The sequence below is a fragment of the Anomaloglossus baeobatrachus genome, chromosome 2 (genome assembly GCF_048569485.1).
Source record: "Anomaloglossus baeobatrachus isolate aAnoBae1 chromosome 2, aAnoBae1.hap1, whole genome shotgun sequence".
In the NCBI taxonomy this organism is placed as follows: domain Eukaryota; kingdom Metazoa; phylum Chordata; class Amphibia; order Anura; family Aromobatidae; genus Anomaloglossus; species Anomaloglossus baeobatrachus.
Window position 1 is genome coordinate 722109446 of NC_134354.1, and position 18590 is coordinate 722128035.

The 18590-nt window shown below is 42.6% G+C and overlaps 1 protein-coding gene across 2 annotated transcripts in view; it reads right to left on the bottom strand.

The window, feature by feature from the left end:
• Positions 1 to 18590, bottom strand: part of B3GLCT (beta 3-glucosyltransferase) — a 571051-nt gene that overhangs the window by 127925 nt on the left and 424536 nt on the right. For both annotated transcript variants that reach the window (XM_075337354.1, XM_075337355.1), the window contains exon 8: positions 9288 to 9351. In XM_075337354.1, the coding sequence (XP_075193469.1) occupies positions 9288 to 9351 (64 nt within the window). The remainder of the gene's footprint in view (positions 1 to 9287; positions 9352 to 18590) is intronic.

Genomic DNA, 18590 nt, shown 5'->3' on the forward strand with positions numbered 1-18590 from the left:
TCAGCTGATCACCTGGCGGTCGGCTGCAGGGAGCGATCAGCTGATCGTTCACAATAGTCTGCCGCTGGTAAAACTGTAAAAAAAAAAAAAAAATCAAAACGAATTGCGTTATTTTGCAGCATCCGTTGCATCCGTTGTGCCACTATATGCAACATATCTGTTGCATCCGTTACACAACGCAATGCAACGGATACCGTTCAACGCAAGTGTGAAACTAGCCTTATAGTACAAATACGTCAAACCGTCTGGACCTGACGATTTCCAATTGGAAATGTAAGCACCTCTCCTATCTCTTCGCACGTGATTTCTTTATTCAGTGTATTTGCAGCATTCTTAGTAAGGCTAGGCAGCCTACATTGCTCGAGAAAAAAGTGAATCAGCTCCCTCTGCTTTGGACGCTCAGCACTTCTAATGAGCAGCTGGATGCTCAGATGGGTGCTTCTTGAGTACCCGACTATACTGGAAGTAAATGGGGTACTCTTCCGGAAAAATGCTTGAATTCCCCCATTGACTTACAATATACTCGGTACAAGAGTCGTGTCTGTCCAAAGATCCAATCGCTTGTTACAAGTACTGAGCATGGTAGTGCTCCCTCATTACAAGTTACGAGTCCCGAGCACCAGAGAATGGTAGTGCCCGCTCATCACTAGTTACGAGTCCCGAGCACCAGAGCATAGTAGTGTCCGCTCATCACTAGTTACGAGTACAGAGTACCCGAGCATAGTAGTGCTCGCTCATCACTAGTTACGAGACCCGAGCAGCAGAGCATGGTAGTGCCCGCTCATCACTAGTTATGAGTACTGAGCACCTGAGCATGGTAGTGCACGCTCATCCCTAATCTTTTGGTATCGTTTCCTTGTTTGTGCAAGAAAATTATCTCTTCACTATTTGGACCACTCTCAAGAGACCCAAGACTATTACTGTAATAGTGGCCATTGTCCAAGAGGATTGGGCTAAAATTACTCAGAAACTCTGACAGATGCTAGTGTCTAGATATGGATCTCGTTTGCAGCAGATCATATTAGCCAAAAGTTGCTCTACTAAGTATTACAGAAGTTTGTCAAGAAGTCATGAAATACGGTACATTTCAGACTGCTATACATTTTAAAAGTTTCATTTTGTTCTGAATTCGGAGGAATCACTTATATTTTGTGTTGAGCTGTTTACATTGTGTTTCCATCACTGGTTTATCGTAAGCGGCTGAAAGTTTGTAAATTTGGCTAATGAACAAAAATTGCAACGGGGGTTGAATAATTCTGATAACTGTAAGCGTATAAGGTAAAGGTTTCTAATCTAAAGCAATTATGTGATCTATGCTGCTTATTAGCTTTATTCACTTGCAAGCTGCATATTCCATTTTAATAGAGGCAGAGAAGATAGAGGTTTCATGGCAACACTTTAGCACCTCCCTGCTAAGAAAGTTTAATAAAATAGCATGAATAGCTTTCCTAAACAGGAAATTACAATGAAAACTTTTATAAATAGATGAAACTCGGTTGCTAATAAAGTCAGTGACTCACAGCAGAATCAGCACTGACTCAAGGGTGAAAAGTGTAATATGACATGGCTAAAGTGAGGATAAGAGTTTCGGTGGTTTCCAGCATGAAGGCCCCGATCCATCCAGAATGGTTAATAATGCTGGTCTTAATGAGGGGACATATTGGTGTCAGATGCTCCTAATTTGTAACAGGTGGACACCTCTTAAAGGGAATATGTCAGCAGGTTATTACTATGAAAGCAAAGGACCGCATGCTGCAAGGGTTAACAGAGAATTCAGGGATGCCTGTCTTGTCAAGGTATGAACGGTTGTTTATTTGCGGTTTGTTGAAGCAGCAGGACACTTATAATTGCTTGGACTGCAAATGTTTTTGAGGACAAGAATTGACTAACAAAAAATACGTAATTCAGCCATTTCATAGACTAAAGGCTACTTTACACACTGCGATATCGGTCCCGATATCGCTAGTGTGGGTACCCGCCCCCATCTGTTGCGCGACACGGGCAAATTGCTGCCCGTGTCGCACAACAGCCGTCACACATACATACCTGTCCGGCGACGTCGCTGTGACGGGCGAACCGCCTCCTTTCTAAGGGGGCGGTCCATGCGGCGTCACAGCGACGTCACTGAACCGCCGCCCAATAGCAGCGGAGGGGCGGAGCTGAGCGGGACGTAACATCCCGCCCACCTCCTTCCTTCCTCATAGCGGCCGGGAGGCAGGTAAGGGGAGCTTCCTCGTTACTGCGGCGTCACACGCAGCGATGTGTGCTACCGCAGGAACGAGGAACAACCTCGTTACTGCTGCAGTAACGAGATTTGAGAATGGACCCCCATGTCGCCGATTAGCTATTTTGCACGTTTTTGCAACGATGCAAAATCGCTTATCGGTGTCACACGCAACGGCATCGCTAATGCGGCCGGATGTGCGTCACGAATTCCGTGACCCCAACGACTCCGCATTAGCGATTTCGCAGCGTGTAAAGCCCGCTTTAGGCATGTAGTTGAGATTGATGTAACCTAACACACATATTTATGAATGCTTTTGTTTCTTACTAACACATTATATATATATATATATATATATATATACACATATACATACATACTGCATATTCAGTGCTTTTCCTTAATACAATATACCAGCACATGTAACTGAAAGATGTCTGCTGCATCCTGTCCAACGCCCAACTAATGAATACCATATGGAAGACAGATGGAGTTTGGACTGACCAATCCAGCAGAGACTATAAAAATTCCTATACGTCATGAGCCCGACCTGCGATACTTGATTGGACTATACTTTTGTCTACACCCTTTACTTCCTAGTCCTGTAAAGGCTTTATCTGGATATAAAGTATTGAGTTGTTTGCGCCAGTCGTGAGAGAGCAAGTCGTAATTGATCTAATCAATTAATATCTACCTCGCGTGCACACACAACATTCTAGATAATTTGAAATCGGCAAGTAGACCTTAAGAGACCCTTTGTAGTCTCATCTCAACAATGTCACTGTCAATGTACAATTTCTATAGAGAGCCTGGTGTGGACGGGACAGCTGTCTGAACCCTTTGTAATGCTGCATCCCTACAGGCGTTGATCTTTTGCAGGAACATGCTCTGACTCACCACCGAGGTTGGGTCCTTCCACGCTGCCCAGCGTCCCTGATTCTCTTCCACATGGGTTCTCCTTCCCCCACCTCCCGAAGTCTGTGTGCGCATCACAGCATCTCTGGGAGTGCTCCTAAGGAGCGGGTGCCGCTGCCCCTCTCTTAAGGGGCCAGCGCGCCACTCCCATGATGTATTATTACGTATGTAATAATGTATTATGTATTAGGGTATTTAGGGCAAGCTCCCACTAGAGGAGTTTCCTGATAAACGCCTTAGCTTAACTATTCCAGTACTCAAGCTTGCTAGTTGTCAGGTCCCCTTGTCTGTCCCATCCTTTCAGTGCTGTTGGCTCCTTGCCTGTCAGTCCTGTCCTGTCGGTACCTGTGTTTCTGCCTGTCCATCCCTCCGGCCTCAGCTCTCGCCACACCAGAGACTGTGCCTGTCCATGTCAGCTGTGCCTCCAGCCCAAGTTACCTTGGTGGCCCTCGCCACACCAAAGACTGTGCCTGTCCCTCCAGGCTGTGCCTCATGCCTCAGCTACCTTGGTGGCACTCGCCACACCAGAGATTGTGCATGTCCCTCCCAGCTGTGCCTCAAGCCTCAGCTAACCCAGTGGGCCTCACCACACCAGAGGTGATGCCTCTGGCCTCAGCTAGCCCAGTGGCTTACGCCCCATCAGAGACTGTGTGCCTGTCCGACCTGGCCAAGCCTTCAGCCTCAGTTATCTCGGTGGCTCATGTCTCGCCAGAAACTGTGCAGGTTCCATCTGGCCATGCCTCAGCTACCTCCGTAGTCCTTGCTAAGCCAGAGACTGTGCCTATCCCACCTGGCCATGCCTCGAGCCTCAGCTATCCTAGTAGCCCTCTCCACACCAGAGACTGTGCATGTCCAGCCCGGCCATTCCTCCAGCATCCGCTATCCTGGTGATCCAGGCCTTGATTGTGACCCTGCCTGCTTTTCCTGTCCGTGCCATCTGCCTCTGCTACTCCAGTGGTCCCTGTCTACACTTGAGACCCAGCACTGCCTAGTCCTTTGTCGGCCCCTGCCCTGGGGGGTCAGCTGCCCCAGTCCCGGTTCCCTGCCCTGGGAGTAGCACCTGGCATCCGACTCAGGTGGGCGCTTAGTCAAGCTCCCCTCTCAAAAAAGGGTAGGCCCAGGGTCCCCTTTTTCTTGCCGCAGTACCATCTCCAGCGGCGAGCGTGACACCCTGCTACATTGCTAATTCTAGAAATTCTGTGTCAGAACGGCTGAACCTAGTAATCTATGTGATACATCGTTGGACTCAGAATATCTTTGCCTATATCATCCTGCTCTCAGATAAGGCAACAAAATCCTGCTGACAGATTCCCTTTAACACTAGAACTACTGAGGTAGTCATTTTGACTACTTTGCACCATGTATTTCTATATAGGTGTCACGAGTCCAGTAGTTCTAGTGTTAATGAGTCAGGAGCGTCTGACAAGTCAAATGCGCCTTGCCACTATCTTACTGGTGTAAGGAACACTGCAGCTCATAATAAATTCCACAATCTTTGGCATCACACCCCGATCCTACACATTTTGGGGGAGCTTGTCGAAGCTGGTAAGAAAAATGGAAAAGTCACAAAATTTTAGCAACTCTGCGTTGGCAAAAAAAAAAATGTGCAACTTTTCAAAGCAATTTACGACAGAATTCTGGTGTAATCGCTTTGATAAATCGAGGCCCTAGTCTTTTGGAAAAAGAAAAAAAAAAAAAGAATCCAATGTATTTGTTTCTTTTGCATACAGTTTCTCGAGCTAAAGCCAAAAGTGGATTTTAAATGAATAGAAAAAAAAGGAAATACTTATACTTCTTCCTGCTTGATTCACTTGTGGCTTTCGCTAAAAAAAAAAATCTGCATTAAAAACATGGTTATTTCTGAAAAACTGGTAGTGAAACCATTGTTCTAGATATAGTGACCAAGAATAGACCACATATTCAGTGAAATGTTAAATAGAAATGAGCTGTTAGTGAATGAGGAAAGACAGCACAAAGGTTCTGTACATGGCAAGTTAGGAGCATAAACTTTTTATTTTCTAACTCGAGGCTTGCATTGATGACACGCAGTGGGCTTTCAAACAGTTTGACGCCATGGAAGACACAATTGTCAATCTGACATTTTACATTAGAGCACAAGATGTAGATATCTGACTTGAGGGAATCGTGGCCTGAGCTGAAGCCATCACTCGTCACTACTGATATTTCAGAATTATCCTATTAAATCCAGTATCAACAGAGTTTCTTCAGGAAGTATTCAAGCCCGGATCGCCTTGAACCTTTTACTAGCATCAGAAGAGACATTCCATCAACTGCTGCTATCGGGGCCCGAAACCATGCGGAAGTCAAGATCTCGGAGCGCACATGACACTGAGCCATTATGCTTCTTTTCCACTGGTAGAGATTCATCATCTACTCTTGTGATTTCAGACAGCAGCTTCTCTGTATTAACAGTTAGAACTGAGATATCCATTGGGATAGGCTGTGTCAGAGATCTGTGCAGGATATCAAGGGTGCTGGCCACATCTGATGGTGCAGAGAATAAGTTGAAATCAGTAGTCAATAACAAGAGGGATTCCACAGTCCTGGTGAGTATGAACTTAAATATTAATAACGATGCTTCTGCCTAGATGCTGCGTTACTCTAAAGGCCCCGTTACACGCAACGACGTATCTAACGATATATCGCCGGGGTCACGGATTCCGTGACGCACATTCAGCATCACTAGTGACGTCGTTGCGTGTGACAGCAAGGAGCGACTGTTAACAATGGAAAATACTCACCTTATCGTCCATCGTTGACACGTCGTTCCTTTTCAAAAAATCCTTGATTGTTGAGCTCACAGGTTGTTCGTCGTTCCCGAGGCAGCACACATCGCTACGTGTGACACCTCGGGAACGACTAAGTAAAGCTTACCTGTGGCCGCCGGCAATGCGGAAGGAAGGAGGTGGTCGGGATGTTACGTCCCGCTCATCTCCGCCCCTCCACTTCTATTGGGCGGCCGCTTAGTGACGCCGCTGTGACGCCGAACAAACCGCCCCCTTAGAAAGGAGGCAGTTCGCCGGCAACAGCGGCGTTGCTAGGCAGGTAAGTCCCGTGTGACGGCTCCAAACGATTTTGTGCGCCACGGGCAGTGATTTGCCCGTGACGCACAAACGACGGGGGCGGCTGCTTTCGCCAGCGATATCGCTGCAAGTAACACCCCCTTTACTATAAAGGATTGGAGTAGTCATGGGTTCAGCTCAATAATTTGACGATAAATTTTTTTATTGACTGCTTGCGATTTTACATAGCTGCCCTCTTTCAATTCCGCAGTTTTTTCCTCTGATATTCATGCATTGAATATACACTTTCTAAAAGGGAATCTGTCAGCACATTTTTGCAATGTAATCTGAAGACAGCATGCTGCATGGGTTAAAACACAGAATTCAGGGATGCCTGTCTTGTCAAGATCCAATCTGTTGTTGTTTTGCTCTGTTTGTGTACAAGACTTCTCATTGCTCAGACTACAATGTCACTCACACTGGAGTCCAGCATGGTAGCAAAAACTTGCTGATCGATTACCTTTACTAAAACCAATTTAAAATAAAATAAGAAAAATCTGACTTGAGGCTTAAAAATTTGACAGTGGCTAGTGACAAAAGCCTGTGACAGTATACCAATGACTGGATAAAGTAACACATCGATAGCTCAGTTGAAGTCACTTCATCTTCACTATCCCGGATGAAGTGACAATTCGAGAGAATAAATGAGCAATCAACAGACTGGCTGCAGACATCCCTACACAAGCATATTACTGTGAGAAATTTAAAAATTGACCAGTTTCCTTGTTAGAAAAACAAACTAAAGGGAACCTGACTGCTCCATAACGTCCACCATATCGGCGCCGTGTCTTTATCCCACTCTTTCTACTGCTTCTGAGCCTTTGTCTTTTATTTTCGGTTTAATTTATTTCAATAAAATAATTTAATTTGATCAAGGATGTGCAAATAAATGAAGAAATAATCAAGGTGCATTTTCTTCCTAATCATCCCACTGTATCACCCTCCTATAGAAGTAAAATGATTTGCAAGAGTGCCGTCACCACCGATGTATTGCAGATCTGTGCACTAAAGCCGGGTGTACGCACTTCGGCTTCATTGGCGCACTGCTTAATCCCCAGGGTGAAGCAGGACAAAGCCAGCCATTAATGCCGGCTATACAAATCTGGTGGCTGGCTGTGCCATATGTCACCACTGCCTGCTGCCACCACTGCAGAACAGGACCCTGCCTCCACTACAACACTTTGTGCATAAAACTACCTCTATCCTCTGGGCGTTCACCCAAGGCTATTAACAACATATCCCATTGCATATACAGTATAAGAGGCCTCATTATTCCATTATATGACTCATTTAATGAAATCCAGGCACCACAATATATACAAGGAAGATTTTTACCCTGTAAGCACTATCTCACATACTTGTTTAACTACATTACTACACCAAGCAGGCCACAGACGGATCTCCTACACTACCCAAGGGGATATACTTTTCCCTATAAAAATGTGAAACTACAGGTGCTGTGAGCATTAACACAACGTCAATAACTTTAAGGTGTAGAGCCACTATTTTTTCATTATAATTTTTCCGGACCCTTAGGCTATGTGCGCACAGTGCGTTTTTCGCAGCGTTTTTACGCGTTTTTCAAGTGCGTTTTGGGGCTCAAAACTGCATGACTTTGCTTCCCCAGCAAAGTCTATGAGTTTTCATTTTTGCTGTCCGCACACAACTTTTTTTTTAAGCTGCGTTTTTGAATTTAAAAAAAAAAAAAAATGGACATGTCAATTCTTTCCTGTGTTTTTCTGCGTTTTCCCCCCATGCAATGCATTGGAAAAACACAGAGATAAAAACGCAGCGCGTTTTTGCCGCGGGTGAGTTTCTATGCGTATTTGTGCGTTTTTAGCGGCAAAAACGCATAAAAACGCAGCGTCAAAAAACGCAGCGTGCGCACATAGCCTTAGAGGACTACCCACGTCCCGGAAGGCCATCACCCAGCTTGCTCCTGTCTATGATTGCTTTTCTTCCCTTTTCCACATTCTTCCCCTTTCCAGACTCCTCCTTTTGACTTGTGATCCTTGAAAAAGGCTGGCACTTACAGCCGAAACGTCAGACAGGATGTACAACATTTTTCAAATCATTTTTTTCTTTTGAACATTGAAGTAATAGCATTATAGAAAAGGAATTCCTTTCTTCTTTTTTTCATATTTGAGTGCCGAAGCATTCCACTCTATATATTGACTATTTTTGCTTCAGAGCATCACATTACTGACCTTGTGAACCAGTCATATCCTATTATTGACCACTGCCTGCTGGGACGCGCGCAGTGCGCTGATGAAGCCGGGATACGCACCTTCGGCTTATTCTTAGAAATCCTTTAAGTCATGTCCACAGGAGGGTCACGTTTAGTGGGATGATTAAGAAGAAGATACAAGCTTAAGTAGTCGCCCACTGATTTGCAGATCTCTGACCAAATTAAATTATTTTATGAAAAATAAAAAGAAAGGGCTTGTTGCATGCTGCATAAACAGTGGGATAATGACTTGGGGCCAGTGTGTGTGACTTTAGGCCCCTTTACACACTGAGACTTTATAGCGATCCCACCAGCGATCCCAACCTGGCCGGGATCGCTACAAAGTCTCTGGTGAGTCGCTGGTGAGCTGTCAAACAGGCAGACCTGGAAAACGACGCAACAGCGATCCGGACCTGCAGAATGACCTAGCTAGTCATTGTGGAGGTTGTAAAGCAGCTTTTTGAAAGGGAAGTCGCTAACGAAGTCGCTGTAAAGTCCCCTTTACACACTGAGACTTTCTAGCGATCATGCTGCAAAGCGGGAAACAAAGGACCAAAGAATGGTCCTGAGAGATGTGTAGCGATCAGCAGCCTCACAGCAGGGGCCAGGTCGCTGATGTGTTTCACACACTGCAATGTCGCTGGGGAGGTCGCTATTACGCCACAAAACCGGTGACGTTACAGCGATGTCGTTTGCGATGTTGCAGTGTGTAAAGCCACCTATAGGGGAGCTGTCAAGTTCCGTTTCTGCTAAAAGGTAAACGTCACAATAATAGTCAACACAGCAAATTTTACTGACAAAAAACCTCCAAAAAAAGAAGAAAAAAAAATGTCCTTACCTCATGTTTCAGGTCTATAGTAAAATCAGAAGTAGGTGGATCCTTAATCAGAATCTCAGCAAGCCTAAAAATTTCACAATAAAAAAAGCACCTCATTAGTACATAATGAAAAATGGCACACAAACCCCCAGAAAACTGTAAACTGGAACATGTCAAAAGACAACAATCTAATATAAAATGACTTTTATTAGATCGTTTACTCTTTGTTCTGGTTCTAACACAAATAGCTGCCAACAGCAATAAAAATAAAATTACACTTAATCTAATAACATTATTTAATTGCAAACTTTTTTTTTTTAAATTAAAGTTACTTGGAAAAAGAATCAATAAAAAAGTACAAAAAGTGAAATAGAAATGTATTACATTTGTAGAAATGGAAAAATAAACATCATGAATAACAAATTGTACAGAAAGCCATTTTCATCTTGTATTTAGAGATCTATAAAAGGTATAATTAGAGGAACAGATGAGTACTTACATCACACAGAAATTGAACATTTTAGGCTTAATACAACAAATATACTCTGAGTAAGGATTATATGTAAACTAAAACTTCTCCAAAAGACTGAGACTTTGCTCCTGATCTAGAACACATTTTTCTATGTTTTACAGAAAAGTAAGAAAAAGCCACAATGGTCACTGGAATAACTTGAAAATGCTAAAAAGTATTTTACTGATTATCAACAAATGAAAATTAGAAACTGATTTTGAATTGTGGTTCAATAGAAAAATCATAAATAATAAAAACAACCTGGACAAAAATGATGGAACCCCCTGGAAAAGAGAAAATAATTTAACCACAGGGACATGTAAAACTAGGGTGTGTCCTGTAATTAGCCTCACAGATGCCTACAAACTTGTAATCTGTCACTGTGCCTATTTAAAAAGGTAAAAAGTAGTCACTGTGCTATTTGGTATCTCGGTCGGTATGTGCCACACTGAACAAGGAGCAAAGAAAGTTAAGGATAGAGTTGTCTTAAGGCCACTTTACATGCAACGACATCGCTAACGAGAGGTCGGTGGGGTCACGGAATTCGTGACGCACATCTGGCCTCGTTAGTGACGTCGTTGCGTGTGAAACGTACGAACAACCTCTAATGATCAAAAATACTCACCTTATCGTTGACATGTCATTCTAATCTCAAATATCGTTGCTGCTTTTGGACGCAGGTTGTTCGTCGTTCCTGAGGCAGCACACATCGCTACGTGTGACACCCCAGGAACGACGAACAGCACCGTACCTGCGACCAGCCAGCATCAAGGTGGGTGTGTCTTTCCTTCGGCTGCTCTCCGCCCCTCCGCTTCTATTGGCCGCCTGCCGTGTGACGTCGCTGTGACGCCACGCGAACCGCCCCCTTAGAAAAGAGGCAGTTCACCGGCCACAGCAACGTCGCTAGGCAGGTAATTATGTGTGACGGGGACTAACGATGTTGTGCGCCATGGGCAGCGATTTGCCCATGACGCACAAACGACGGGGGCGGGTGCGATCGACAGCGACATTGCTAGCAATGTCACTGTGTGTAAAGTGGCCTTTAGATTAGAAAGAAATTACAGATAACCATGTTAGGGGTAAAGACTACAAGACCATCTCCACACAGCTTGATGTTCCCTTTACTACAGCTGCACATATTGTTCAGAAAAGTAAGGTCTTGACTGTAGCCAACCTCCATGGATGTGGCCCCCAATAGGAAAATTGGAGACAGATAATATGAATGGTAATGAAAGAGCACATTACAATTTCAAAGAGATTAGAGGTGAACTCAAAGGTCAACATATATCAGTGTCAGATTGCACCATCCGACGTGGTCTTGGCAAAGGTGACTTCATAGAAGACGACCTAGGAGGAAACCACTATTGAAAACAAAAACTAAAAAAGCAAGACTGGATTTTTCAATAATGCATATTGCCAAACCACAAAGGTTCTAAGAGAATGTTCTTTGGCTAGATGAAACAAAACTGGAGCTTATTTGGAAGTTACATCAGCACTATGTTCACAGATGAAAAATGAAGCATACAAAGAAAAGAACATTGTACCCATTGTGAACCATGGAGAAGGCTTGGTTATGTTTTGAGGGTGATTTACTGCATCTGGCACTGGGAGTCGTGAATCGGTTCAGGGTACAATAAAATCTCAGGACTATCAAGACATATTAGACCCAAATATGCTGCCCAGTGTCAGAGATTTGAAGGTCATGGGTCCTCCAACAAGATAAAAAACACACAGCTAAAAACAAGAATGGTTAAGTGCAAAACATTAGACTATTATGATGTGGCTTATATGATCCCTGATCTAAATCCTATGGAACATCTGTGGAAGGAGCCGAAACCTGCAGTTTGGAGAAGGTGCCTTCACATCTGAGTCACAAGCAGCAGTCTGGACAAGACTTCTTCACACCTGAGACACAAGGAGCAGAGATGAGCGAACTTCTTGAAGTTCAGTTCGGCGGGTTCATCAGGACTTTAGATAAAGTTGGGTTTGGGACCCGGACTTGACCTGAACCTCAAATGAAGTCACTAATTGGGCAGTTCAGGTCTCCACCCACATGCAGCAAGCCATAAACTGAATACTTTCGTGGGAGGATGGGCTGGAGTTTTTCCCAATTTTTTTTTCATGGAGGGACACCCTACATCCGATCCCAAGTGGTTTGCATATGTAAAGCATAAAGAAAAGAAAAAAAAAGTCTGTTTGGAAGAGCAGCAATCCTCAGGTTCGCTCAGCTCTAACAAGGAGCAGTCTGAAGAAGGTGCTTTCACATGTGAGACACAAGGAGCAGTCTGGTCACAGGGAGTCGTCCAAAATACCTGTGGACAGGTGTAGAAGCCTCATCTCTGCGAGCGTTTCAGGATACATTAGCAGCCATTGTCTCCAGAGTTTGTGCAACTAAATATATGGAATCATCATTTTTGCCCAGGCCAGCTTCATTATTATTTATCATTTCTGTTGAGCCAAAGTTCAAATGAAATGTCTGATTTTCATTAGTTGATATTCGGAAAATTTTAAATTGAAAATTACTTATGTGAACTTCAAGTTGTACCAGTGACCATTTGTGGGGTTTTCTTAATTTAACAAAAAGGTACCAACAATTTTGTCTGCAATGCCCTATTTTATATATAGTTTTGTGTGTGTGTGTGTGTGTGTGGGGGGGGTTGTGTTGTGTTTTTTTTTTAAAAAAGGTCCAGGTTTCCCATGAGCAATTTCTGCATTATCTAAATCTCAACAGTATTTACTGGCACGAAAAAGAAATGTGGCTTTAGTTGTTAATAAGATTATTGCGTTACTGGAAGCCACAGCACTGGAAAATGTCAATTGCAGTAGATCAGGGATTTTGTTAGCATGCTGCAATTCAGGGTGGAATTGATTTGTCAAGAAATTAAAGCCCTTAAAAAGTAACCACTGTTTAAATTTATTTCATAAATCAATAGAACACATGAAAACAAGAAATGGTTTAATATATCTTAAGAGAGTGATCTGCTTCTATCTTCACCAGAACTGATCTTTGATTCCCAAAATGATCAAATCACAAGTTTTGTCTTCAGAGAATGCAGATATTCTCAATGAGAAATGAGATGACAGTTGGTGCTCAGAAAATTCGGGAGAAAAGTAACTCTGGAGAACTAACAGCAATCTTTCTGTGTCAGCATTTAGTTCCTTCCTCCCTGCTCCATAGAATTTTATCACCACTAACTGTCATCCACTATCAGCAATGAGAAAATCTGTTTTTACTAAATACAGATATCATGGATTTTAGCCATGTGTTAAGAGTAAAAGATCAGTCCAGGAGGAGAAAGAAGCAGATTTATCTCAAAGATATTTTACAAGGTTGCTTATTTTCATGTGTATGACCAATTTCTAAAATAAAAATTAAAACAATAGAAAATAATTTCTCTTTAAATACAAAATGAGAAAAGATAAGGGTGACATCTGTACAGTACAGTGAATCTGGTTTTCACCCATCCACCAATAAGATGGTCAAAGTGCATAAGATAGGATAGTGGCATAAAGTCTTTAACAGTAAGTCTGGCCTAGTTAAGAGATGATGTTTTAAAGAGGTTATGCTCATTTAAAAAGGTTTTCAAGGCATGTATATATACAGTGCCTTGCAAAAGTATTCAGCCCCATTGAATTTTTCATCCTTTTCCCACATTTCAGGCTTGAAACATAAAAGATAAAAAAAATAATGTTATGGTGAAGAATCAACAAGTGTGACACAATTGTGAAGTTGAACAAAATTGAATGCTTATTTTAAACTTTAGTAAATAATAAACTGAAAATTGGGGCGTGCAATATTATTCATCCCCTTTACTTTCAGTGCAGGAAACTCACTCCAGAAGTTCATTGAGGATCTCTGAATGATCCAATGTTGTCGTAAATGACTGATGATGATAAATATAATCCACCTGTGTGTAATCGAGTCTCCGTATAAATGCACCTGCTCTGTGATAGTCTCAGTGTTCTGTTTAAAGTGCAGATGGCATCATGAAGACCAATGAACACAACAGGCAGGTCCGTAATATTGTAGTGGAGAAGTTTAAAGCCGGATTGGGTTACAAAAAGATTTCCATACTTTAAACAGCCCAAGAAGCACTGTACAAGCGATCATATTGAAATGGAAGGAGTATCATACCACTGCAACCACTGCAATTCTACCAAGACCCGGCCGTCCCTCAAAAATTTCATCTCGAACAAGGAGAAGACTGATCAGAGATGCAGCCAAGAGGTACATGATCACTCTGGATGAACTGCAGAGATCTACAGCTGAGGTGGGAGAGTCTGTCCATAGGACAACAATCAGTCATACACTGTTCAAATCTGGCCTTTATGGAAGAGTGGCAAGAAGGAAGCCATTTCTCAAAGATATCCATAAAAAGTGTTGTTTAAGGTTTGCCACAAGCCACCTGGGAGACACACCAAACATGTGGAAGAAGGTGCTCTGGTCAGATGAAACCAAAATCGAACTTTTTGGGCACAATGATAAACAATATGTTTGGTGTAAAAGCAACACAGCTCATCACCCTGAACCCACCATCCCCACTGTCATACATGGTGGTGGCAGCATCATGGTTTGGGCCTGCTTTTCTTCAGCAGGGACAGGGAAGATGGTTAAAATTGATGGGACGATGGATGGAGCCAAATACAGGACCATTCTTGAAGAAAACCTGTTTGAGTCTGCAAAAGACCTTGGTTGTAGAAGATTTTTTAAACTACTGAAGGCTCTAGTGAGCTTTGTTGGGGCCATAATCCAGAAGTAGAAAGATCATAATTTCACCATAATCTGGCTACGACCAGGTGCTAACTGCAAGATTACAGGCAGAGGAGTGAATAGAACTATCAGAAGAATTGTATACACTATTACAGACACACATATTATATTAGTATTTTTTTATTATAGGGTAGAGTGGTGACAAAAAAAGGCAATAAATGCATAGTTGACGTTGCAATGGCCCTGACAAATCAACTGTTGCATCAGGGGATGCCAGAAGGTAAGAGGTTCCCATCTAGTGGCCAGGTATCACCCACTCATTTCTATATTTCAGGTCTCTAAAGTACAGTACCAATAGGGAACATAAAAAAAAAAAAAAACATACCAAGGAGATCAACCTAGGGTTTATTCACATGACCATATAGCAACCACATGTGGTCCGTGTTACAGTTGCAATTTCTGGCCCAAGCGGTAGTCTACTGACCAAAACTAGCAGCCTCATTTATAACCATATAAAAGGCATAAACATTGACATAGTGATATTTATAGTTTAAAGGCCTCAAATAAAGTAAAAGCTCTATAAGAACAGAGCATCTCTCTTTTTAGACACACAAAATATTTTTCTACGATGAAGAAGATATCACTCCTCCGACTCTCCCCGCTCCTCCGACTCTCCCCGCTCCTCCGACTCTCCCCGCTCCTCCGACTCTCCCCACTACTTTTAAGGAGCAAGGAGAAGCCAGGGAACATTCCCCACATGTATACACCAGACTCAAATAAGTGTCCACGAACCAAAACTCATCTCACTGCTAATGTGATGAGGACTTAGCTTGTAAAGACACCTGCCTGAATCTATAGACTTCTCAATCCCAAAAAGTCCAGCAATGCAGAGATAATCCCATAATTCTTAATGTTTACTCCATCATAGATTAAAAAAGTTAACAAATACAGAAGCCCCTTATTTGGCCAATATGCTTCACCATGTTACGTCATGCTGTTGACCAAGGATAAGGCATAACTTGTTGAAACATATCCGTGTATTGATGGGACAAACTATGTCTCCAGTTTATTCCTTGATTGCTTCTACTGGCCAAAACAACACAAAAAAAATATGCCATTTAGCAAACAGGAGAGCAGACGTCCCCAAACTATATTGCCGTTATATACAGAAGCGTAGCCGGATCCACGTTAAACATGTTTGGTGTTTCCGGTCACACCTCGAAAGAATTTATGGCCAGACACGTCTTTCCGTAAGATTTTAACATGTAAAAACTCTAAGTGAAACCTACAATTGACCCATCTGCCTACAATCAGAGCATCATTAGGAACACGTATTGTTACACCACTCACCACTCTTACATTTATTTCATTACATGCTGGCAGCACATTTTGTTATTGGCTTCAGAGACTTCCAAAGCTGTTTAGTCTCACTTACAATAAAGTGGTCTAGGGTTCAAATTATTTTGAGCAACACCCAAAATACCTGATTAAATGAAAAGCATCATGCTTTGTATAATAAAACACTGTTGGCTTGTTAAACCGAAATTGGCAATTATTATTTTAAGCAGAAAATTCAGGAAACAGACTGAAAATAAGTTGTCATCAGTTATTTGGATCTTGATTTTGCCCATAAAAATCACAGAAAGTATAAGATTGGAAATACAATTGTCTCAAAGAAAACCTGTCAGCTTGATTTTGTAATGTAAAGACATAGCTGGAATGCCGCTTTAATTCAGATTAAATTGATACCTTTGGCGAACAAATCTGCTTTGTTGTTTTTCTTTAATCACCATTAGAAGATTTCTGCTAATTAGATTTGGGTGCACAGTGGCCAAACTGTGCACTGGGTTTTCTCCTCCCCATTGTTGATTCCCCAGCGCTCCGCCTGTCTTTGAATAGCAAGTGACTGCTTTTTAGTGAACGGCCTCCCGTATTTGAAATCTTACACCGATACAATTATTGCCATGGGCGGCATGAGCACAGATTGGTTATTGGCTAAAGTACATCTTTTAGACATGATGGCGTATGCATCGACGAAGGTAACAATGGCATAATTTTACTGTAGACCAGATAGGATCTGAAAAAGCAGTGACCTGACATTCAAAGACCAGAGGGAGGCAGAGAGGTTGAGGAAACACAGGGAGGGAAAACTCAGTGCACAGTCAATCTAATTCGCAGAAAACTTCACAAGGTATCAAAGACAAACCACAAAGCGGAATTCTTCATCAATGGTACAATTGTAATCTGTATTACCGCGCAATTATAGCCATGTCTTTATTTGACATTACAAATTGTGCTTACAGGTTCTTTTTAAGCCTCCCATACACCTTTGATGGCCATTGACCAAACCATCGTTTGGCCAATCAATTGTTCACTATCTCCCCGAACTCTCCGATAAAAAAAGAGCACTTGCTCTGCCACGCACAGAACTAATCATATGCTGAACAGATGCAAGTCACATTTATGTATGAGACAGCCAAGATGATTGTCTATAAAATGAAGGTAGTTTCAGGCTCAAGGCAGTAGTAGATGGTGAGATATTGAGCCTAAAAGTCAAAAGTTGAAAATATTGTTTCCCTTTTGCTCCTCAGTGTAGACAGTCACAGCAAGATAAAGCAGTGGTAAACGGCTCAGGCCAAAAAACTAATGCACTACCAGGATACAGCCAGGCCCCCAATAGATGGAGACATCACAGGCGCAAGAAGAGCAAATCACTCACACAACTCCCAAACATGGAGGGGGTGATCGCTAGATGATAAAATTGCACACTAGTGGCTTGCATAGGGCACCATTCTCACTTACAGGTGTATCGTATCCTAGTCAGCAGCCTATTACACGCCCATACTATTCGATCAGGCGGGCTGCCTGGTACTAGTGTGCACCATATAGGGACGGGGACTCCATTATGCAAGTACCAAACATAAAGGGGCCTGGCTGCACCATGTATAAAATGTTATGTGCAGAAAAATATATACAAAATATCGAAGGTATTAATCGATATTATGGCCAGTATGAGGAACCATGACGTGGTTTGTAGGCTACCCTTATTTTGGCCATAATATCAACTAATACCTCAGATATTTTGTATATATTTTTCTGCACATAACATTTTAAACAGGGTGCAGCCTTTATGTTTGGTACTTGCATAATGGAGTCCCCGTCCCTATATGGTGCACATAAGTACCGGGCAGCCCGCCTGATCGAATAGTATGGGCATGTAATAGGCTGCTGACTAGAATACTATGCACCTGTAAGTGTGAACTATACCCTATGCAAGCCACTAGTGTGCAATTTTATAATCTAGCGATCACCTCCTCCATGTTTGGGAGCGGTCTGAGTGATTTGCTCCTCTTGCACCTGTGATGTCTCCATCTATTGGGGGTCTGGTTGCATCCTGGTAGTGCATAAATTTTTTGGCCTGAGTAGTTCACCACTGCTTTATCCTACTGTGAGTATCTTAAATTGTAGAGGATATTAAGTCCTCTTTTTGTCTGTTTTTCTATGCTCAGTGTAGATAGGACTCATGCAATGTGCAAGTGATGGAGAGCGATCATATGACTCTATAAATATCTAAAGAGGTTCTATGTAGAGATGAGGGTTCACCGGGTTCAGTTGGACTTTGTATAAATTTCAGTTTCGGGTCCCGGACATGACCTGAATTTGATGCCGGAACCCGTACCCCTTTGGAAGTAAATAATTGGGCAGTTTGGCTCCCCACACACATACAGCTAGCCGTAAACAGAGCGTTTCAGGATGGAGAAATGGCGGGTTTGGACACATTACATCTTAAAATGTTTTTACCCCCAGTGAGAGCCATTCAGAGACTGTAAGCGGATCCCACTGGGCTGAACATTGATTGTACCTGAGCTCCCTGATGCTCAATCGAATAGGCAGCATATGTACAGTAACCAAACTCCGAATTCGGACACAGTTATTTTAAAGTCCGTGTTTGGTACGAACCTCAAACTTTTCAGTTCGGACTTGCTCATTTCCAGTTCTATGGCTAAAATTGCAAAAAAGCTAATTAATATGGCACAATAGGTAGACGCAAACATTAGGAACAAATGCACTTACTTGTCCTGTTGCATTCAGAGCATTTTGT